General features: G+C 36.5%; 2 protein-coding genes across 3 annotated transcripts; one reads left to right on the top strand and one right to left on the bottom strand.

The window, feature by feature from the left end:
* LOC126714106 (tRNA threonylcarbamoyladenosine dehydratase) lies at window positions 1-17,656 on the top strand. Of its 2 annotated transcripts, none has more exons than XM_050414106.1 (12): window positions 1-181; window positions 580-623; window positions 2,567-2,681; window positions 3,376-3,523; window positions 4,707-4,919; window positions 8,006-8,140; window positions 10,413-10,547; window positions 10,892-11,107; window positions 11,782-11,906; window positions 12,724-12,781; window positions 16,988-17,090; window positions 17,369-17,656. In XM_050414106.1, exons 1-12 carry the CDS (start codon window positions 90-92, stop codon window positions 17,446-17,448), a joined length of 1,464 nt encoding a protein of 487 aa, XP_050270063.1. In that variant the 5' UTR covers window positions 1-89; the 3' UTR covers window positions 17,449-17,656. The 2 variants fall into 2 exon arrangements, with proteins under 2 accessions (XP_050270063.1, XP_050270064.1); XM_050414107.1 differs by lacking the exon at window positions 17,369-17,656 and adding an exon at window positions 17,236-17,343.
* Window positions 17,657-17,975: 319 nt separating this feature from the next.
* LOC126700912 (uncharacterized) lies at window positions 17,976-19,378 on the bottom strand. The gene is made up of 4 exons (XM_050399078.1): window positions 19,375-19,378; window positions 18,744-19,233; window positions 18,444-18,668; window positions 17,976-18,387 (listed from the first exon to the last, which is right to left on the bottom strand). The coding sequence occupies exons 1-4, from the start codon at window positions 19,376-19,378 to the stop codon at window positions 17,976-17,978; spliced, it is 1,131 nt and encodes a 376-aa protein (XP_050255035.1).
* Window positions 19,379-23,526: the final 4,148 nt, after the last annotated feature.

The raw sequence follows: 23,526 nt of genomic DNA, 5'->3' as shown, positions 1-23,526 counted from the left end.
TCAAAACCCTACTAATTTCTCAGAGTGCCCCAATTGCAGTAACCCCTGCTTTTCAGCTTTGTTTGGGATCGTAGAAAAGGAGAAGGAAAATGGAGGAGAGAGTAAAATGGTTAGGTTTGGTGGGAGCTGGAGTTGTTTTGGGCTCTGTTTCCACAGTCTTTCTTCTCAAGCTTCTTCCAAGGCTAGTCATTCATTTACTTTACTTTGTCTCCGCTTCGCTGCCAATATATATAATTTTTTCTTCAAATTCTCACTCTTTTCATTTCCTTAGCCTAAAACTCAGGAAAATCAAATTACAAACTTTCTTCTCTTTTCTCTCTTTTACTTCAGTTTCCTGGGAAAAAAAACTAAATGGAGCTATTTGGCTTTGTTGAATGAAGTTTCACGATTCAGTGTTAAAAGAAAAGGCAAAATCATATTCATAGGAAAGAAAATGATCCAAATTTTGTTTGCTTTTATATTTTTTATAATTGCACTACCAGCATTGCAAGAACTATAAAAATCAAGATATTTACTATATTATGCATCATATGCAGATTTTCATTACTTTTGGCTAAGGTTGGTTGTGTATCATTGCAGAAGTGTTGCAAAGCAATGGGAGGAAAAGGCTATTGAAATTAATAGTAAGTGATCTAGTGACTAACTTTATTCAATTGATTTAAAATAATAGGTTTGGCCTCTATGCGAAGCTTTTGCCGAAAACAAAGGTTTGGCAATTATAATAGATATAGATTGTAGAGCCACCTTGCACTTAGATATTCCAGTCAAAGTGGCCTTATTTTTGGTTGCTTATGGTGCTATGTAGGCATATGATGAAACCTATATTTATGAGTATGACATGTATTTGCTTGACTTTGATATGTAGCAATTTTGGTGTTATTGCATTTTGGGTTTGGTGTATTACAAAGAGTTTATCTGCTCTGAACTTTGATAGCTTTGTTGTTTTGTAAATAAATAGTTACCGTCTTTGCATGTAAAAACTGTTTTCTGTATTATTTTTCTTTCAAAAACTGTGAAATCTTAGTTAGGAAGAACATGACTGGTAAATTATGGAGAAAAATTATACAAAAAAAGAAAAAGAAAAAGAAAAAAGATTCAACAATGAGGAGTTGTCTTAGTACTAACTAACACCATTCTGGCACACCTTTTATGATTAAAAAATTAAAGAGTAGAAGTAGAGAAGAAGGATGTAAAAAATTCTAGGTATAATGTATGCCAAAATTTGGAGGAGTATGAGATTTTTATTTTTTAACTTTAATTGATTAGTTTCACACACACACCTTGTGGGCCTTGAACATAGGACCTCACCTTCCATCACTGTTATCATGGAAGAAGGATTTGCAATTTGAGTTGGAGCTAATTGGCATCGTATTTCTTCTTGTTTATTTCTTCACCCTCCCCCCTCCCCCAAGCCAACCCCTATGCCCACACATAGTGCAAAGACCTGATCATGCAGCCATGGAAGAAATGTCAAGTTGCAGTAAATTTCAGTTTTGGCGACTTAAAGCTTTTCTTGTGTGAAGCTTAGCATAAAATTGGATTGACATGAGTCTCGTATGATTTTGAAGTCAAGTCACTGGGTGAAAATAGCTTTTAACACGATTATTAAATTATTAATCTATGAGTTCTAGGAACCAATAAAAAAAAATTACGAGTTATAGACATTTTTATGTGTAAGGGCAGATCTTGAACTTTTATAAATTCATGTGCATAATTTTATTTTTGGGGTAGATTATTTTCAGATTTTTCATGATAGTTTGAGGAACATTTTATTGGGTTTTCCTATTGTTTGCCAGTCAAATTAAGAGTCAATGAGTTGTTATCAATATTATTCACTGTTAAAAAGAATTTAGACTTGATTAATAGAATATAAAGTAATTCGTGGTTTGATATGGAATGACAAAGTTGGTTTTTTTTATAGTTTTTATTTTATTTTATTTTTTCAAAAGTGATTCGTGGATTGAGGTTGAGTGCCTAAAGTGTTCTCCCTCTTTGGTGCGCTGCTATTGTTCATGTTATTGTTAAAACAGTCCATCCCCCTGAATTACAACAAATTATTTTTTGATAAGTTGAATTACAACAAATTTCTATCTTTTCTTCCCTGTTTTTGACCCAAATCACACCCTTTCCTCTCCTTGTGAAAACCCTAAAAGCCTACTTTTTTTTTTCTAACTATTTGCCATCAAATAACCCCTGAAAACAACCCTAAAATCCTTATCTTGTTGCTGTTGAGATTCTTGAGAATTACCAGGGAGTGGATACCTCGACTCCCAGTCTCTTTCAGTCACCAAAATTATATATTTTCCAATCCTAACTCAATCTAGAAACCCTAAAGCCTTTCTCTCACTATAACAAAGTCCAAGACATAACTTTTCCCATCCTAAAGCCCAGCACAATAACACGAAGATAGATTCCTAATTTGACCTTTATCACCTAAAAATGGTGGCTTTCTATGTCACTAACAACTAACTGGTTTTTATTTTTCTTACATGGTTTTTATATGTGATTTTTATTTTTTAGTGACTAATCAACTGTAATTCTATATTTCTTATAATTGTTATCGAAGGGAATGGACTTGTATCTGAGAATGCTAAAGGCTGCACAGTTTCTGGGAACCAGAACCATGGGATGGCTGGTTTAAACCTTCTAAAAGATGAGATAGTTTCTGAACAATTGACCAGGTACTATTGGTGTCACCAATTAAGTTATTATTATTATTTTTTTACCAGTAAACAGAATTCGTTAAGAGTGCAAAGGGGTACAACCTATGTACACATGAAATATACAAGATAAACACCAAGAAATCATGAAAAGAAAAAAAGATTGATAATTTCTAACAATTTTGAAAAAGAAAACAGCCATTAGCAGCTTTCCAATCATAGAGGGTCTTCAACACTAAAAGCTTCTACTTTAAACTTGTTTTCTTGTAGTCTCAAAATTACACACATTGCATTTTCCCCAAATATACTACATGATGCATAAGGGAATGGCATTCTACATGTTTGCATTATGGTGCCTACCAAATTTTCTTTTCCAATAAGGGAGTAAATTCACCTCCCATCTAAGCATGACCCACTGCACTCTAAGTAAACATGAGATCATATCCCAAAGTTCATTGACTACTTCACAATGGAGTAGTAAGTGATCTGTAGTTTCCCTGCTCTTTTCACACATACAACACCGGTCCAACACTCTGATGTGATGCTTCCTCAATCAATTCATTGTAAGGATTTTATCTAATTTACCAACATGTGAAGGCCTGGATAGAATGCGATGGCAACTGTGTGGGAGTGGGATCTTTCTCTGAGTGGATTGCTATTTTGATGTTGTTAACTGTTAGCATAATTGGAGTTGTTACTTTTCTGCTATTATTAGGAACATTCAATTCTTCGGCCTTGAGTCTCAACAGAAAGTGACTGCATCCTATGTTGTGGTCATTGGTCTTGGGGGGGTGGGTAGTCATGCAGCATCTATGCTTCTGAGATCGGGGGTTGGCAGGCTTCTCCTTGTGGACTTTGACCAGGTATATTCTGTGATGTCTCTCTTTGATTTTGTCCCTTTTTTTTTTTTTTTTTTTTTCTTTTTAATGTTTGTGTTCTCTTATTGTTTTTCATACCTCTATAATACACATTTCACCATGTTGGTGTGTCTACTCCTATGCTAAATCCACACATGAAGCTTTCTTTTAGTTTATTTTACTAAACTGAGAAATATCTGATGAGATTTCCCTTAGTGTCTATTTTACAGAAATTTTCATGTAAAGAAGGGATTTAAACCACTGGCTAATTATTGTTTTTAATGAATGCATATTTGCATCAAATAGTGGTTTGAATTGTTTGATGTGTGTTCATCATCCAGCTTGGCAATAGGACATGGATCTTTGATACCTAAACTAGAAAGTAACCGGTTATTAAAATGCACTTAAATGATGATAATTTATTGTTGTGATGTACTACAAAAAAATGGTACTCTATAAGATCCATGATTTTTTACCTTATTAGTGTCATAGTTTAACTTGAAGGTGAACTTTAAATTACTTCTAGTTGACTTATTTGTTTCGGATTCCTTTATGATACGATATGATTTAAGCTACCCAACTGAAGAGGAACTAAAACTTTCCTCCCTACCTTGTGAATTTCTGAGTGCTTCTCTAGAACAGTTTCTCATAATTTTTTTCTCTCCTCCCCCCCCCCCCCCCCCCCCCCGGGGTACCACTCTTGAAAATAAGAAAAGGAAAAAACACATCCACTTTTTTTCCCCCCTAAGTTGGAAAATTGGAAAAAATTTATGGAATTGATTTCATACCTTTATTGCTCTTTCAACACTATCCAGAACATGAAACTTTGACCAAATTTTTGATATATGGTAAAAGCTGTTCAAATCTACCAGCAAAGATGACTTTTTCACATGATAGCTTGCATTAACTGGATGATCAATCGTGTTTTGATAATATTCCGAACATACGGCACACTGGTTCCATGAAGCACTTTACTTTTAATTACTTTTCAGTAATTTTATAAATTTTTTATTTGTTGTGGACAAAATGGTCCCTCCTAACTCTTAAGAATGCTAGTAATGATAGAAGACTGACATTAGTAGAAAAAAAAAAAAGGAGTATTGATTTTTGCTTTCATATTTGCATTGATTAGAATTTATTTGATTAGATTCATAAGATATATGTACTCATTCATTAATTACATGAGAAGGTATCACTTTCATCACTTAACCGACACGCTGTTGCAACAAGAGCAGATGTTGGCATTCCAAAAGCCCAGTGCCTCAAAGAGCATTTCCTATCAATCTTCCCAGAGTGCCATATAGATGCAAAAGTGCTATTATATGATGCATCATCTGAAGAAGAAATTCTTTCGGGAAACCCTGATTTTGTTTTGGACTGCATCGATAACATTGATACAAAGGTAACTTTTCTTGCCTATAACTATGATTAACATTCATGAATTTAGTTTTACCTGCACCAAAATTACTACTGTTGAATACTCAAATAATTTAATACTAGTTTTTGGACCTTAATTAGCAAGAATTGCAGAAATTATAGTTTAACCCTTGAATACAAAATGGACCATAACTAATATAATAAAATCTAAATTAAAAACTGTTTTAACCTTAAAAGACTCATTAATATGTCTTGAATTAGTGAATATGCAAAGTAGTAGCAAATCAATCTTCTATCGTTTCATCATTGTTCCGCAGGTGGGAAAAACTTGGCCTTGGGTTTTGAAGTGTTAAAGTATTAACTATTAAACTTGAAACTTGCACCCATTCTTCAAACACCTACGGAAGCATTAAAGATAAAGAATATATTTTTCACTCCATATCATTAAATTCATTTGGAATAATAAAATCAATGCTTGAAAGTCTTTTCAACTTTAAATCCTTCTTGAATTGATCCATAGCCATAACTTCAGTATCTTCCATGGTCTTGACTTTTCCATGATCAACCTTATGCTCACCTTGGTCAGTTGTGATCTCTGTTGCCCTTGTAATGCATTCTTTTAGCTGGTCTTGAAATCGAACATGGGGTGAAATGTAAGGCTGGATTTCTCTCTTTAGTGCAACTCCTTGTTGCATTGAACTAACACCCAATCAAAGTTGGTTTAACAGCAACTAGGCAGGGCCACATCTATCAGATTTTGAAGGGGTAACGGGTGCAATGTTTTTCAACAATGGTCGGGATAAAATTATATCTAACTTAAAACATCTAAGTTCTTGATCAACTTTATTTTGGCAAAGATATTTAGCCACAATAGCAACTGCTACTTATCCAAAGTTTCTTGCATAAAAGACAAATCTTCCAGTTTTGCTTATATGGAACACACTCTTTCATTCAATTGTTGCAAATTGAGCTTCATCATATGTAAAAATCATATTTGAACACTATAAGATGCAATCTATTAGTTTTGAGATTATTCCATTGTTGCAAGCATGAATAGGAATAGTTTGGTTTTTTCTTAGTAGTATACACGTGCATTTAGGGGGGCGGCAATTTTTCCCCTTGCTTCCACCCGTGAAGGCAGCGGGTTTTCCCCAATTTGATGTAGTGGCAGGGTAAGGGCAAGGTGAAATATATTGACTCGATGGTGAGGCAGGGATGGGTTTTAGTTTCCCCACTTCAAGTATATTTACATAAATGCCCTTAAATATATGTAAATATATATATATGTGTGTGTGTGTGTTTGTGTGTGTGTGTGTGTTTTCTTTCAGTTAGGGGTTCTCTTCTCTCTTCACAGTTATCAAAAGCTCCTCACCTCCTCATCATCTTTTTCTTGATAAGTAATAAGGATATATATTCAAGAACACTGCCTTATGCAGAAAAACATAAGGCAGCGAGAAAAATACAGATAGGAAAGAAAAAGAAGAGAGAAAAAAGAAAGGAAAAGATACTAAATACAAAGGAGAGAGCTAAGGAACATAGGAAGAGAGTCACTAGAGGTGATTCCCCAAGCCCTAGACCAATCAAAAAGGGAGCTTCTGAAAGACGCCAATAATTGGTCATCCGAGCTTTCCAAGTCCTCAAAAGTCCTCCAATTTCGCTCCCTTCAAAGACACCACATTAAACACAAAGGAGCTAAATTCCAAATGCTAAACGAATGTTTTCCAAGCCAATTCCACCAACCAAAGAGAGTATCTGCAACCGTTCTTGGCAAGACCCATGAAATCCCAAAAGATCTAAACACCAAACTCCACAACCTATGAGCCTTACCACAATGAAGAAGCAAATGATCCACCGTTTCCCCATTACAACGGCACATAATGCACCAGTCAACAAAATCCATCCCTCTATCCCTCAAATTATCACTTGTAAGGATCTTATCCCACACAGCAGTCCACACAAAGAAGGAAACACGCCGAGGAGCCTTAATCTTCCATACACCTTTCCAAGGAAAAGTTATGGGCAAAGGACTTCTTAACTTATTGTAAAACGATTGAACATCAAAGTCTCCATTCTTTGTCAACTTCCATCGCACACGATCTCCATTCTCAGTGGGAGGTAGATTCGAACCCAAGGTGCAGAGAAAATCATCCACACCACCCATTTCCCAATCATTTGGTCTCCGAATAAAATGAACATCCCAACTTCTCCGTTCTTCTATCCCCAATCTTTCAAGAGAAGAGGCCACTGATGCCTCTTTATTGGAAGCCATCCCAAACACATTCGGAAAAGACAATTGAAGTGGAGACTCCCCACACCATTGATCTGTCCAAAGCTTAACTCTATTGCCCACCCCTACCTAGAACCGAATATTTTTGCTAAATTCCTCCCATCCCATTTGAATACTTCTCCATAAGCCACATCCGTGTACCCTTCTACCTAGCTTGGATGTCCATCCCAATCACCTCCTCATCATCTCCAATCTCCTTTCTTTCTCACTCACTAAAAACCAAATAAAACCTGAACTTCAAACAAATTCAACATATACTAGCCCCCTAACCCTACACCTCCTTGCAGAGAGAGAGAGAGAGAGAGAGGAAATGTAACTTTAACTGGATTATTAAGTGGGTTATACACTTGGGGACATGCCAGCACCTGACACTGGAGTCCATTTAACATTGGTTTGTACGTATATATGTGCTTTATATGATCATTTGATCCAATGTAATATGATGCTGTTTTCAGCCTTGAGTGTAAGAAATTTTGCAAATTTATGATTTGATGATATGGAGGCACTGATAAAAAAAATTCTATTGTATCCGAATTGTGGATATGGGTTCTTCCTTTTGTATATGGATTAATTTTTTTGGGAAGGGCCATGCTAGCAAGACTTGATTTAGATGCATATGACAATGATGTGAGAATGACATTGGACATTTTCTACAAAATTTGGTCTGCACCTGAAAACAATGTCTTTACAAGTCTACACAAGCCAAAAAATTATTTTTCTCCAGCTGCCCCTCTGTCATTATAATTCACTGCTGTGTTCCAAACAAGAATTATGATAGTAATGAAGTTTCAATTTTTAATTTGTTGATTTGTTATATGTAATAGGTGGCACTTCTTGCTGCATGTGTACGTAGGGGTCTGAAAGTTCTATCTGCAACAGGAGCTGGTGCAAGAGCTGATCCAACAAGAATACGTGTTGCTGATTTGAAAGAGTCAACAAATGACCCGCTATCTCGTGCGGTAATGATTTTTTCATTTTTCTTATCAACAAATTTTAAGCTGTTCGGCAGTTTTGAATATGCTTCTGTCTGATTGTTTTTTTGCAGAACCATGTTGCGTAAAAGATGCCCATTTATAAAACATGAAAACTAAGGTCTTATGCATTTTGGAACTTAGATATTTTGTAGCTCATATTTATCAATTAAAAAAAATAAAATGAAATAATCGTTTAGTATATACTTATAATCAATATCTTTGTATTTGAGTGTTTATAAAAAATAAATAAGTAAATGCAATTCTTTTTTTTGAATGTGTGCACTTTGTGTACATATGCATGTATCTTTGTTACAAACTTGATTTAAGTATTCTGTGTATCTCAGGTGTGCTATAATTTATCTGTTAGACTTCCTAAATATGGATATGTGCCATCTTGTTTATGTATTTTATTTTTGGGGTAATTATACTTTCTCTGCTTGTGGTATGGTCTGAGTTTGCTCTTTACCCCACCTAAGATTATTACCATTGCCCCCACAAACCAGAACCCTTGAACCACCCACCATAGGCATTATAATATAGCTTTCGACTCAAGCTTTATTTGCTTGTAAGCCTCATAAGCCTCCACTGTTATTGTGGATGGGTGGCGATAGATTTGGGTAGCAGGCATAGGCAGATGGTGATGTTGGTTTCACTGTTGTTGGACATTGGCTCATGGGGTGTGTTAGGGCTATGGAGTTGAGTGCTGCTAGTTTGAAATTCTTTCTTGCATTTCCAAAAAAAAAAAAGAGTGCAATGTGGTGTTAGTGCTATGATGGGGTTGTGGGGAAATTGAGTAACAGCTGGTGGCGGGCATTGGATTGGTGGCTGGTTTGTTTCCAGAATGTAGATGTGATGGTGATGGATTTTGGGTAGCAAGTGTAGGTTGGCACACTTGGCAATGATGTTGGCTTGCTGTTGGTGGCGGTGTTTTGCTGTGGTTGGCCATGTGTTCATGGTGGTATTTAGGACTATGGGGTCAAGTGCTGCTAGGTTGCAATTCTTGTTTGCATTTCAAAACAAATGGGTGTGACATGGTGTTAGTGCCATGATGGAGTTGTGGGGAAACTGAGTAGGCTGGTGGTGGGTGTTGGATTTTCGGGCGGTGAGTGTCATAATGGTGACTTTTGCCCATGGTGTTGGCTGCAGTTGGGTGTTTGAAACTTTGGTGCTGTCGGTGAGGGGTTTTTTTTTTTTTTTTTTTTTGTGGGGGGGGGGGGGGGGGGGGGAGGGGAGCTATGGATGACAGTGAGGTGTTCAGTGTTATCCCACCAATGATAGGGCCTAGGGGTGGTGATTAGGGGTTTTATGAGCAGCGGGTAATGGGTCTTGACAGGTTATAAGGTTGGACTGTGGTGGTTTTGATGGCCAGCTAACAAAACCACAAATTCCTATCATCCTCATCAACTGGCCTTCATGTCACCACAAATTCCTCTAAATCTGAAAGTACCAACTAACAGATTTACAGAAGATTTGTATAATTAAAATTAAAGGATTCCCATTTAAATGAAAAAAAGGCTCAAATATACAAAAGGTGTTAAGTGTTCACTTGGTAAGGATCTCGCTTGTGAAGCGTATTAGTTTCATTGATGAAAAGGACTGGAGGTCATGAAGGAGATGGAGAACTGGGATTATCTTTGGGTGCTTCATATCAATCTTTTTAATGTCTGGACTTTGGAGAATGAGTGAGTGTACACAGCTAATGGTGTTGACCATAAGTGGGTAAAGTGCAACTTGTTGAACTTCAAGTTAGCAAACCAAATACGACACAAACCTTTTGTGGTTGAAGTGTAATTTTCCCTTTATTTTTTTAATCAACATATGGTACCAAGGATATATAAAGTAGTGTTGATTTTTTACAGGAAATGAGTATTGAAAAGAGAGGAGAATCTAAAAGAGAGGAGGACAAGGCATCTTTCAAGTACATGTAAAATAAAAAAAGTTGTGAAAGAAGAGAATCACCTAGATATGTCTTCTTTAAAAGGAATCCCCTTACCCACCCCCACCCTCCCTCTATTCCACACAAAAAACAAAAAAGGAAATTGGAGGCTCCTTAGTAATATGCGTATATGATAATTTTCAGTTTATGATTGCATTTATTTCACATTAACTACTTTTGTTGGCGCTCAACTTATATAAAAGTATTGGGACAAATTTACTTTTTCCTTCATTAATTTACTAGGTGAAGATTGCATGCTTTTTGGTTATTATTATTACAGGCATTAATATGCAACTCCTTTTTCCCAAATCTCTGTTTCAGGTAAGACACCGACTAAGGAGAGATCATGGCATTGACGGTGGCATTCCTGTTGTGTTTTCGCTCGAGAAACCTAAAGCAAAACTGCTTCCATTTAAGGGACCAAGTGGAGAAGAAGAAAATCCCTCAGACTATCAGGTGCAAATGTTTTACTTGTTAGTTTGAAGTATATGTTACCTTTTTTTTTTTTTTCCCCAAAAAAGTAATTTACTCCAAAGAATTCTGATATTTGGCGTATTTATCCATAAAAGTAATTAACTCCTTTTTTTCCTCTTTTAGATTTGGTTGAGCATTGTAGTTTGAGAGCTGTTTGTTATTCTTTTTTATTGCACCCCTTGTGTACCTAGCTTTTTTTTTTAAATAAAATATTCGTTACTTATCAACCAAAAAAAAAAAGAAAAAAACAAAACTAGATATTGTACAAGAAAATTAATTAATTTCTCCCTATTTGTAAACATTCTAACTTCTTATCCTTATATCAGATAGTACCAGGGTTTAGGGTTCGCATAATACCTGTTCTAGGAACCGTCCCTGCAATTTTTGGACAAGTAATGGCCTCCTATGTTGTGACGCAACTAGCAGGGGTGCAAGTCCAAACAGAGCCTGTGGTAAATTTGGACATGGATCATTACCGGATGCTTCATCAACGCCTCATTGAGCATGAGGAATCATTGTATGGCACAGCCATGGAAGTCCAGGTATGAAGTTTCCCTTGATAAGTTATTGTTAAACAAAATTGCTCTTATTTATTTATTTGCTAATAAGGTATCTAGAGTTCACTTAGCACCTGACTAATTCCTAAAGCTCTTTTTAGGCTCTTTTAATATTAAGTTTGTTAGTTCTTTGGAGCAGATAAGACCTCTCTTACTCTCTCTCTCTCTCTCTCTTCTAATTCTTATCAACAACCACAACAAGCCTTAGTCCCAAATTTTGTGATCAGCTCTCTCTTCTAATTCTTTTATGTAAAATTTATTGTATGCATCATGTGCAGTTGGGTTAGGTAGATACGTTTTACCTGCCTGTATGAATATATGAGCTCACCCTCCTCTTATTGAAATAAAGGGGAGGAGATGCCAAGACTTTAGGAGAGAATTAGTGGCCAATTACAAGTTAGTCAGTAAAAAAGGTTCTAGCTATCAATCTTTTATTTTTTTTTTATTTTTGTTTAATAATTGATACCTCTTTTAAGAGTTGCCAAAGGACTTGATACCAGGAAGAAAAAGTTACAAGTATAAGGTGGAATGAGTTTGGCCTCCTATAAAAATGAGAAGAGTCATGGCACCATATGCTAGTTATTAAATTTTGATTTTATGGGAAAGTCCTTTAAACTTTTTAGTTAAATGCTTGTGTAATCTGTTGCCATTTTTTATAGGTAGATATTGAAGAAGTGATGTACGTTGCAAAAGAGTTGTGGCATGGACGAAGTGCGAGAGAGCAGTCTCCAAAAGATGTCGGACGTGGAATGTGGCGATCTGTTAATGAATTAATGCTTGTGAGGTATAGTTTGCATTTGTATTGGATGTAATTGACCATTTTGAACCTTGCCTAGCATTTGGGGGAGAATATTAAAAAGAAATACTAAAGTTATAAAATTAGTCTTTTGGTGTATGAACTATATAGTCAACTCAGCAAACAAAGCCTAAGATCTTAATTAGGATTGGCTTGACCACTCCTTTTCTGCTATTTATCTCTTATCAGGGCCTTGTCTACTGTTCATTCACTGGTTGTCATTCTTTCTCTCACTTCATTGGCTGATTTCTCTTTGGTAAAACTCGGGTACAGTTTCTTAGGTTTTGTACCTTAGGTTCCCCAATTAAATTTAAACACATGGTTGCATTGACTTTTATTGTTGTTGGAAAGTGAAATTTACATTACTTTCCAACAATTGTCATTGGAAATGGTAATATTGTTTGTACTGCCTTGGTCAATGCTGTCATAGGAACCTATGATACAGCAGCTAAGAAAGTGTACCTGAGTTTTGCCCTTTCTCCAGTCTTTCTCTTAGTTATGGCACCTTGATTTGGAATCTTGTATTGAGCAGTTTGGTGCAGTTAGATTCTATTCTGAACATAAATACCATCATTTTTACTTAAGGCAATCTTTCTCAAATATTTGAACTAGAGTAAATTGCGGTTAAGTATGTGCACAAGAGCATTGAGCTATTAAACTATGATCATCTAAACCTGTTGAATTTCACCATGTCTACCATGTTTGTCATGTAGTGTTATCTTTCTTATCGAAATTGATGTTGCCCTGATGGTGAATGTAGACTATTTTATCACTGACATTTTTGAGCTTGTCTCCATTTCTTCAGGTGGGATCAGGAAAAGCCCGCGACAGTGTCAAACTTAATTCTATTAAAGTTTAGCGAGGTATATATCATTTATTGTCATTTTATTGAATGAGTGAGTGCTCATGATATCTTGAAGCCATCAATAGATTACGTAACTTTGGCGGCATTAATACAATGGAAGATAACACTAATTGCAACTCATCCCAAAAAACAGAAAATACTACCTAGTCGTGTTTTTCTTGCACTTTTTTCCTCCCTTGTCACTTCGTATATTAAAGCACACATAACTATTAAAGCTCAAAATGTAGGTGCTTGAGCAATAAGTACATGACCTGAATTTTCTAAATGTGTTCCACTAAGCAGATGGCTTATGCCTGCCACCAATTTTCTAGCAAAACATGTCATAGTGTTATATCTGGATGTTTCAAGGTAATGCTTTATCCATTAGAATTTTTTTTTTCATTTTTATTTTTGGGTAGGTAATGAAAAAATTTTATTAAGAAAAAAAATAGCCAACTTGAGTACATTGAGGATGTACTATGGGGCAAAAATCAAGAACCAAAATTACAATGACCAAGTAAAAGATAAATAAGAAAAATGCGATAGAGCCACACTCCATGCAAGGAGAGTATGTAAGAAAAAAGACTTAATCTCTAGCAAGGACCGGTCACATCCCTCAAAGCATCTAGCAGTTCTTTCACTCCAAATACACCACATCAAGCAACGTGGCACAAGTCTCCAAAAATCTATATTGTGATGTTGCCCGAATTTATCTTGCCAAGACTCAAACAACTCAAATACCTTATGTGGCATAACTCAATCAAGTCCAAACATACAAAACACCAAAGACCACAGTTCAAAAGCAATGGGGCAATGAAGCAAAAGATGATCCACCGACTCCCTACACCTCTTACACATGTAATACCAATCAAGACCAATAATATGCCTTTTACGAAAGTTATCAGTTGTAAGAATCATACCTAACAAAGCTGACCATGAAAAGAAAGCCACCCTTGGAAGGACCTTCGATTGCCACACCAACCTCCAAGGGAAAGAAAGAATAGGTGGGTAGAAAGAAAGATAGAAACCTTTAACTTCAAACCTCTAATCCTTACTGGCTTCCAATAAACCTTATTAGGGCCAACCCCCTGCACTTTCGAAGAGTAAAAAATGTCCATAAACCGATTAAAAGAATCTTCCTCCCAATCCTGCGGTGAACGATAAAAGTGGAAATTCCAATGAATCCTCCCACCAGACCAACACATAACCTTCGCCACTAAAGAGTCCCTAGCCTTACTAAGTACTAAGTCAGTAAAGATCTGGAAAAGCCTCTTTAAGGATACAATCCCCACACCACACATGCTTCCAAAATTTCACTCTAGTACCATCACCTACATCATATCGTAGGAGTTTAGAGAAGTTCAGCCAGCCACTTCTAATAAACCTCCAAAGGCTAACACCATATGCACTTGTCACCTTTTTTGTGCACCAACCACCCCAATTATTCACATATTTCGCCTCTATAACCCTCCTCCATAACGTATTTGTCTCTAAACCATACCTCCATTACCACTTGCCCAACAAAGCAGAGTTAAAGCTTCTCAATCGTCTAATACCTAGTCCCCCAACCTGAATTGGCTTACAAATCTTAGCCCAATTCACCAGATGTAACTTAGAATCACCACTCACACCACACCAAAGGAAATCTCTCTATAATTTCTCCATGCGATTACCTACCTTCCTAGGTATAGGAAGAATGGAAAGGAAATAAGTAGGTAAGGAGGAGAGAGTACTTTTAATAAGAGTTACTTAACCCCCCCTAGATAAATAAAGCCTCTTCCACCTTGCTAGTCTTCGTTCCATCTTCTCTAATATAGGATTCCAGATTGACAACTCCTTGAATTTAGCCCACAAAGGAAATCCCAAATATTTCAAAGGAAGGGAAGAATGCCTACAACCCAATAGCCCCACCAACACATCCAGATTACGTACCTCACTAACTGGTACCAACTCTGACTTCTCCAAATTAATTCTTAACCCTGAAACCTCCTCAAATCTAGTTTGAATCTCCCTCAAAGTAACCAGCTGATTAGGGTTAGCATCACAAAAAATAAGGGTGTCATTTGCAAATAAAAGATGAGACACCAACATCGAAGTACTAGGTGTAGAACCTACAGAGAAGCCCGAAAACTATCCAGCATTGGCAGCCATGTCTCAAAGCCTCCATAACAACATCAAAGAGCAACAGAGATAGAGGACCTTGCCTAATCCCCTTAGAGCTTCCAAAGAAATTTAAAGTACTTCCATTAATCAAAATGGAAAATTTAACAGTAGAAATACAAAACATAATCCATTTTCTCCACTTTTTTGAAAACCCACGACACTGCAACATATACATTAGAAAACCCTAATTCACATGATCATATGACTTCAATCTACTATCAATACATTCAGAAGCAATTAACACGGAATCTAAGAGTTGTCTACCTTTTACAAATGCATTATGTGAATTTGAAATAAGCCCATATGCCACCCTTAGGAACCGATTAGCCAACACCTTCGAAATAATCTTGTACATCCCACCAACTAAACTAATTGGCCAGAAATCCTTGATCTCCACAGCATTTGCCTTTTTAGGAAAGGGCAAGAAATGCAGTATTAAGACTCTTCTCAAATACGGCTTGAATATGAAAGTTCTGAAAAACTTCCATAATCTCTTCTTTCAACACACTCCAACAAGACTAGAAAAAAGCCACGGAAAAACCATCTAGGCCAGGAGCCTTATCACCATTAAAACCATTAATCACCCCATACACCTCTTCCTCGTCAAACGGCCTATCGAACCAAATAGCATCCTCAGAATTTCTAGAGAATTCCATGTCATCAAGGACAAGTCTATTAACCACATCTTCATAATAGAGCTGCCTATAGAAGCGAGAAATACACTCGGCTATGTCCTCCGGATTCGAAGACAGCTCTCCATCCCCCTTAAGCCTATCTATTTTCTCCTAACTGTATTTGGCACTCCAAATCCCCTTGGTTTTCTTTTTCAAAAAAGCTACTTTAACTCACTTGGTGGGTCCCACTAGTCAGAATGGCTATTTGCCCATTATCTTCAAAACCTGCATGTATGCCAACTGCCTCTTTCCTCTCCCCACAGAAACCCACTGAACCAAAGAAGCCAAACCCACAGAAATCCACACAGCAATGCGTTTCTCTCTCCCTAGACCCACAGATCGGCAGCCGCTTCTCTCTCCAGGCAGCCCTTTCTCTCTCCCTGCGGTGTGGATTTTTCCAAATTGATACTCTCTCTCATTTTCTCTCTCTCTCTGTCCTCAAAGGTTTGGTGGGATTCCTGCTTCTGGGTTTTGTGTGTGTTGGGAGCAGATTGCATTGTTGTGGACTTGTACTTGGAGAAGAGATTTGTGGATTTTGGAGGATGAAAATGGTTGTTTTTGGCTGGAGTGTTGTGTATGTGTTTGTGGGTTTTCTGGTAAATACAAATAATGGAGGATCCGGTGGATGCGTTACTTTGAAAGACCGAGAGCCGGAGGGAGATGATAGACCAAGAGAGATGAAGCAAAATCAATGAGACTGTGTTTCTGCTTCTAGTGTTACTGTGTTAGGCTGTTGGTAAATGAGTTTGAGTGAAGGACCAAGGAGCTGTTGGTGACAATTACTGCTGTCTGACTTCAGCGAGACAAGTCACCCGTATGGGTCCCATTTTGTGTGTTTTATTACTGTTTTGCCACTTAACTCATTTTCCTAAAAGCTGAAAACTTAAGTGTCTCACTATATCACAATGGGTTTATGGCCCCCGGGGGGGGGGGGGGACTATATTTTACAATGGTCTTATTTTTTTGGTACTTACGCTTCAATTATCTTATAGTCATCATTTTCTTATATTTTTATTCTGCTCAATATAATGGAAAGATATTTACCCTTCCCTATGCCTCTCTCTCTCTCTCTCTCTCATGAAGAGAGTATTTACTATTTAAGCTCTAGAGGTTGAGGGTGACATTGTTTTGGTCATTATTGTTTAGGCATTGACATTACAAACTACATTAAATCAATCACCATTTGAGGTGATGCGAAAATGGAATGTAGTGGCTAATTGAATTTATTTGCCAATATAGGAAATGTTGCACCGATTTTCTCTTTACAGCGTGACGATCTTTTTTGCCAGTTCTAGTATTTGGCTGTTTCTTTTTTATTTTTTCCCTTCCTGAAGAGCTTGCTTTAGAAAATCTCATGACTCTCTTTTTATGTTTTCTTGTCTAATTAGGCAGATGAGCATGAATCAAGCACACTTGATGATATCAAAGAAAAGGAACCTGAATTTTTTAGGAGAGTGACATCTGTGCTGAAGCGAGCTGAACTGGACTTTGGTTTGTAGCCATTTGTTTTTTTTGTTTTTTTTTCCTTACTAGGGTTTTTGTTACCAATGGGTCTGCGATATGTTATAGCTTTAGGAACATTTTGAGTATAGGTTTTTGCGATATGTTATACCAATGGTTAGTGTAATTTTTGCAGGCAATATAAATTCAAAATTTAGGGCGTCAAATTAGAAACTTCTTTTCACTTATGTAAGTGTGTAAAGTTATCTTCATTAAGATTATCCGATGCTGTTTCTTTGACACAGATCTCTTTTACTCAATTGTCGCAGTTAATATACAACCACATCATTTTGCTTTATTTTATTACCAGCTCCATGCGTGGGCACAACCTCACAAGCTGCAAAGATGATAGACAAATAACCTAGACGCTACTCAACACTTGATATTTTAAAGAACCTGAGATTCATTTGATACATTTTAGACTCAAATGTAGGGGTGGCAAAATTAGACATGACTTGTGAATCCAACATGACACAACATGAAATTAACAGATTATGGGTTGAGATTTAATGAGTTCATGTTATATTTGGGTTTACACGACTAACCCATTTAATAAACGGGTTAGATTAGTGTCAATCACATGGAATTCGTTTAACTTGTCTAATCCGTTTAATTAAATGATATTTTACTCTTCAAGCCCGAGGTATATAAATTTATTAGTTGTCTTGGTTTATTTTCTTTGACATATTATGATTGATTATTTATGATAATGAGATTTGTTTTAGTTTAGAATGATTATTTGTGATGCAGTTACTTGTTAATTTTAAATTTTATATTAAAAATATTTATTTGTTTGGTTTTTCATAATTCATATCAAAGTTTTATTATTATTATTATTATTATTATTAAAAACACACTGAAACTATTATTAGAACATCACAATACAAGAACATCCTGGATAAGAGCTTGTTGAATATAATAAGAAATCTCTTCAATCCAAATGATATCATTGACAAGGTTTTGAGCTTGTCTTGCTAGAATGTGGGCTGGCTTATTGCCAGTCCTGCGTACATGAGAAAAATTGACAACACCAATTTCAGCACCTAACTCATGAATGCCTTCCACAATAGCAGCAACAGAGGTGGGCGATAGTGCAGATCGTTTGACAGCATTGGATATTGTCAAAGAATCACCTTCCAACACCCCATCTCGCAACCCCAAATTTCTTGCTAGTAACAGATCTGCCTCAATAGGCTTTAGTTTCCACTTCAAGTGTCCCCAATGGAGCTTTAAATTTTCTGCACAACACCAATTCCCGCTTGCTTCTTTGATGTAAATAGAGCTCCATCTACATTTATTTTTATTAAACCTGCTGAAAGAGGTAACCAGGCCGAGTGCAGAGACCGTGGCTGTGCTTCAGGTAAGTGCAGAACCGGGTCTGATGCAACAGCAGTATCTAAATCCACTGCAAACCGTGGCTGTGCTTCAGGTAAGTGCAAAATCGGGTCTGATGCAACAGCAGTATCTAAATCCACTGCAGACCGATATTCCAGAAGATAATTTGCTGCCCAAAGAGCCAAGGCCGGACCTGTTTTGGCTTCACCACCATAATGAATCTCATTCTTGTTACTTCAGAGTGCCCATGCAGTAATTACAAGTTGTGAACATTTTTCCACACCAACTGCATTAGTCATCATGACAAACCATAGTAGATCTTGAAACGAGTCAATATGAACATCCGCAGGCAGAAGTTGTAATTTTGTTGCAGCCCAAGTCTCCTGTGCTTTAGTACAGCCCCAAAAAACGTGACCAGTTGTCTCAGCCATACCATGACAGCAAACACACAGGTCTTCAGCAATGACATTACGCCTCTTTAACTTAACTTTGGTTGGTAAAGTGTCACGGCAAGCACGCCAACAAAAGTGTCGCACCTTATGAGGAACGGGCAAAGACCAAATTTTCTTCCAAAACTTCCTCAATAAACTACCATCAGAAGTAGTTCCACAGGTTGTAGATTTAAACAAACTAGGCGCTAATTTATAAGCACTCCTAACAGTGAAATTTCCATTGGTAGTTTCAGCCCAAACAATTTTATCTGCTGGTAGAGTAGCACTCAAAGGAATACTCTTGATTAATTCAGCTTCTTGAGGAATAAAAAGGCTGTCAATCACTTCAGTTTTCCACCTTGCTGTTCCTGTATCAATCAAATCTGATAAACAGGCCGACACAAATAAAAGGGTCGTGTTAAGGTTAAGGAATCTTGACTCGTTTAATAAACATGTCAGTTAGTGTTGACTCATATTGTTGGATACTTATGAGTTGACACGACATGAACCCATAGTTTTAAAAACTGGGTTGGACTGATCGGTCAGACCGGTTCAACCAGGAGCCAGTTCGGTCCAGTTAAAACCCCCCAAAATCGTTCAACAACCGGTCAAAAATCGGGCAAAAACCGAGGTTGAACTGAAAATTTTTAAAAAAACGGTTTGATGCCCAGTTCGGTTTTTAAAACCATGCATGAACTCGACACGCTAACACAAATTGCTACCTTTACTCAAAGGTATGGTTGGATAGGAATGAGGAGACAGTTTCACTAAAATCATCCAATAAGCTTGGCGAGAAGTGAGATGGTTTTCAGCTTTGGGAAAAAGATAGTTTTGTAGTAGGTTTTGTGTTGGAGTTCAAACAATGGTTCTCTAATAAAAGAGAGTTGGTTAACTATTAAGCTACAAGATTTTTAGCAATTACATGGTAGGTAGGGTTTTTTTTTTTTTTTTTGTTGATAATTTGATAGTTATAGAGAGGGGAGATTTGAATCTTGGACGTCTTGGAAACATCATGAGGGGCCAATAAGTTGAACTACAAAGCTCTTGGATGTATTGCTATTAACATCTAATATCTTCTTCTTTTTTTTTTTTTTTTTTTTTGGAGAATCAACTTCTAATATACTTTAATTACATAGTATATTATATTTGATCAATAAGATATTTTGTATTTATTTGTCATGGGTATTTAAAATTAATAATGAAGATTTTGCCACCTAAAAATAATAATAATAATTAAGATTACGCTCACTTTCAAAAGGAAGTTGGTTAAATTCACGAGACTTCCAACTGATACCTTTGTGTTTATAGGAAATATCTAAAATAAAACTTTATTCGAGAAATTAGACATACTATTGACCATACTTGTTGACAATTTCTCAGTATGAGCTACCCTTGACTCTTGAAAAAAAAAAAAAAAAAAAGAAAAAAAAAAAGAAGGTTGATAAGACATTAATCTAACAATCACAATGCACAAACCTAGAGATCATTTTTTTTCTTGCCATGTGGCATGTTCTTATTCATCAATCAATGCATGCTACACTACAAGTGTGGCATTGGGATTTTTTGCCATTTAACAAGATTTTATTAACAATTTTGTTAGTTGGCAAGTTTTTGAAACCATTTTGTAAACTAACATTTCAAGTCTCTAAAACTCGAGTTCCATGAAGGATCCCGAGTCTTAGAGGCTCGAGTTTCAAGAAGTGGCAAAGCTGATGTGGGTAAAAATCACATGGAACTCTAAGACTAGAGTTCCACAAAGGAAAAAAATTCTCAAAGGCTAAGAAAAGAAAAGTCCATGCCTCCCATTTCATGTCCCACCGTTAAATTTGATGTCCCATCAAAACAAACTTGCCAGAGCAACAACAAATCAATAGCTAGAGGTTTGTCCTGCTTCAGCTTTCTTGGTCCCTAGCCACATGATTCACTTTTGTCTTTTTCTAGATGATAACTGACAACTCATGCTACCTACTTCAGCTTTCTTGGTCCCCCATTCCACTAATGTGAATCATCTTTTCTTGCATTATTTCTTGGGATGCTTTGTAGGAACTTGAGTCTCTAAAACTTGAGTTCCACATGAATTTTTAGTCCACCTCAACTTTGCCACTACTTTGATCTCAAGTCTTTGAGACTTGAGTTTAGTTATTAAACTGGGGCTTTAAGGCTCAAGATGCTACTTAACAAAATAGTTTGCAAAACTTGTCAACTAACAAAATTGTTAGCAAAATTATGCTAAATGCCAAAAAAATCCTGTGACATTGGGCTAAACTTATGTTCAAGAGCCCAAATAATCGATTTGGACTTTCTTGCCCAAATTCTCTTCTGTTCAACGAGCTCTTAAGTCATTCACCAATAAGCAGGACAAAATTGGCCTTTGCCCCTTTCTATCAAACAATCCAGCATTTTGCCCCCTTTTCCAAACTAATTAGGGAAATGCCCTTCTTTTGAAACTCGATTTTCTTAAAATCGAGTTAAGTCCTATAGTGGCATTTTAAGGAGCCTATAGTGATGTTTTAAGGAGCTTATAGTGGCGTTTTGGAACTTAAGCTCCATGAACTCGAGTTATAGGTAAAAAAAAAAAAAAAAAAACGAAACAAAAACTTGCATGGAACTCAAGTTCCAAGATGCCACTATAGGTCCTTAAAACGTTATTATAGGCTCCTTAAAACACCACTATAGGGCTCTAGAATTTTTTTTTTTTTTTTTTTTAACTTGATTTTGAGAAAATTGAGTTTCAAAAGAGGAGCATTTCTCTAATTAGTTTGGAAAAGGGGGCAAAATGTTGGATTGTTTAATAGAAAGGGGCAAAGGCCAATTTTGTCCCAAATAAGCATGTCGTTTGGGCTAATAAGACAACAGATCTACAAAGTCCATCAATTTTCTCACAAGTTTGAAGTCTTGACTCTCATCTACAAAATCTATCAATGGACGAAATTCATGTTAAAATCTAACAGTGGCGAAAAAAAAGGAAAAGGATGAGAGGAAAATATGAATTGATAGAAACTTAAAAGATGAAAATCATATGACTGCCGTAAGAGAAGAAGGAAAGCAAATTTAAGACTTCATTTTGTGGGAGACATTTTTGAGTCTTTTATATCTTTCATTTCATCACCCAAATCCTAACCTACATTACAATCTATATACAAAGCCCTCCTTGAAGTTTACACTTGAGGGACACGTGGTTTAAGCCATTGCAACTTATATATATGTGTGTGTGGAGAGAGAGAGAGAGAGAGAGAGAGAGAGAGAGAGAGAGAGAGAGAGAGAGAGAGAGAGAGAGAGAGAGAGAGAGAGAGAGAGAGAGAGAGAGAGAGAGAGCTAAGCAAGGAGCATCCAAACATGGCAACATTTATGAAAGAAGACACACAAAAGCATGTAAAAAGACCAAACAAGCATAAACATGCAAATAAGACTCTAATCCAAACCATTTATTAAACTTGGCTGTTTGGATGTGGACCTTGAGCAATAGATCAAGATCTACATTCTACCCATTGACAAAAGACGCAAGAAAAAGGCATAAACAAATATTCAAAGTTATAGAGCACTTAGGCATAGCATCCAAACATATAGATATGGCATAAAGAGCACAATTAAGAAACTTAGGCATATCCTAGCCCAAGAAAGCTAGGCCAACATCATCAAAGCAATAAAAATATGCTAGAGAGATAGATAATGCAATAAAACATGCTAGGGAGGAAGATAAAACAGTAAAACATGCTAGAAATTAAATGGGTGTAGATTGCAACTAAAAAGCTACATCTACACCCTGCCAACCTCAAAACCAAGGTAAATGGGTCAAAGAGGAGGAAATGGAAGCATGAACACTACCTGTTGATGTATGAGAGATGAGAGAATCAAGGATTTATTTGTGTGTGTTTGGGAGATAATTTAGGAGAAAAAAGAGAGAGCATTGCTCCAAAAAATTGCTTTAATGCCCCCCCCCCCACCTTTTTTTCTTTAAAAAAAAAAAAAATCTAAGAGCTAGGGGAGTATTTATATTGATTTTGTGACGTTTTGGCTTCCGGCATGCTCTACTAAGTGTAAGCTGAGTGGTCATGCTGATGTTAGCAATTGTGTCTTTTTTAGCTTTTACAATTCCAATTTTAGTTGCTCATTTGAAGGCCTTTTCAGACTCCGATTGACCTCATTTTGGTGGCACTAGAAAGAGATGGATGTCTAATTTTTATATCACTTAAATTTTGAAAATCAGTCAGTTGGATCAAAAGTTATGGTCTCAGGAAGCGAGTTGACAAGCCTAACATGGATTTTTAGATATCTCAACCGTTTTAAGTCCGATTTCGACTCATGAGAAGTTGTTTGAAAGGGAATTCAATATTCTTTGCAATGATGTTGGTTTTACCCCAATTAGACGTTTTGATCAAAAGTCAACTTTTGATCACCTCAAAAGTCAACTCTCGTCAAATTTGGTCAAAGTTGACAAAAAGTTCTTATAACTAAGGCATTCCCTTTCATTCTACATGTATGGACCATCTACCTCTCTTATTCAAACTGTTTGACAACAATCACAAGATTAGTGACAATATGCAGTTACATTCTATTCATGTACTGATTATTAACAACTTGAACAACAATATCACTCTACCACAAACATGTTCATGATTTAGATTTAAGAATCTAATACCTAGGGCAGCATCATATCTTCT

This window comes from Quercus robur, chromosome 2 (genome assembly GCF_932294415.1).
Source record: "Quercus robur chromosome 2, dhQueRobu3.1, whole genome shotgun sequence".
Classification (NCBI taxonomy): domain Eukaryota; kingdom Viridiplantae; phylum Streptophyta; class Magnoliopsida; order Fagales; family Fagaceae; genus Quercus; species Quercus robur.
This window is presented reverse-complemented; position numbering and strand designations above follow the sequence as displayed.

What these genes read in the sequence shown, in the direction of transcription:
- LOC126714106 (XM_050414106.1), top strand. Translation starts at nt 90, where the DNA reads ATGGAGGAGAGAGTAAAATGGTTAGGTTTGGTGGGAGCTGGAGTTGTT. An exon ending in TCGATAACATTGATACAAAG is followed by an intron (nt 4,920 to 8,005) that starts GTAACTTTTCTT and finishes TATATGTAATAG; the next exon opens with GTGGCACTTCTTGCTGCATG. An exon ending in AATGAATTAATGCTTGTGAG is followed by an intron (nt 11,907 to 12,723) that starts GTATAGTTTGCA and finishes CCATTTCTTCAG; the next exon opens with GTGGGATCAGGAAAAGCCCG.
- LOC126700912 (XM_050399078.1), bottom strand. An exon ending in TCGTTTCAAGATCTACTATG is followed by an intron (nt 18,669 to 18,743) that starts GTTTGTCATGAT and finishes GGCACTCTGAAG; the next exon opens with TAACAAGAATGAGATTCATT. An exon ending in TTACCTGAAGCACAGCCACG is followed by an intron (nt 18,388 to 18,443) that starts GTCTCTGCACTC and finishes AAATAAATGTAG; the next exon opens with ATGGAGCTCTATTTACATCA.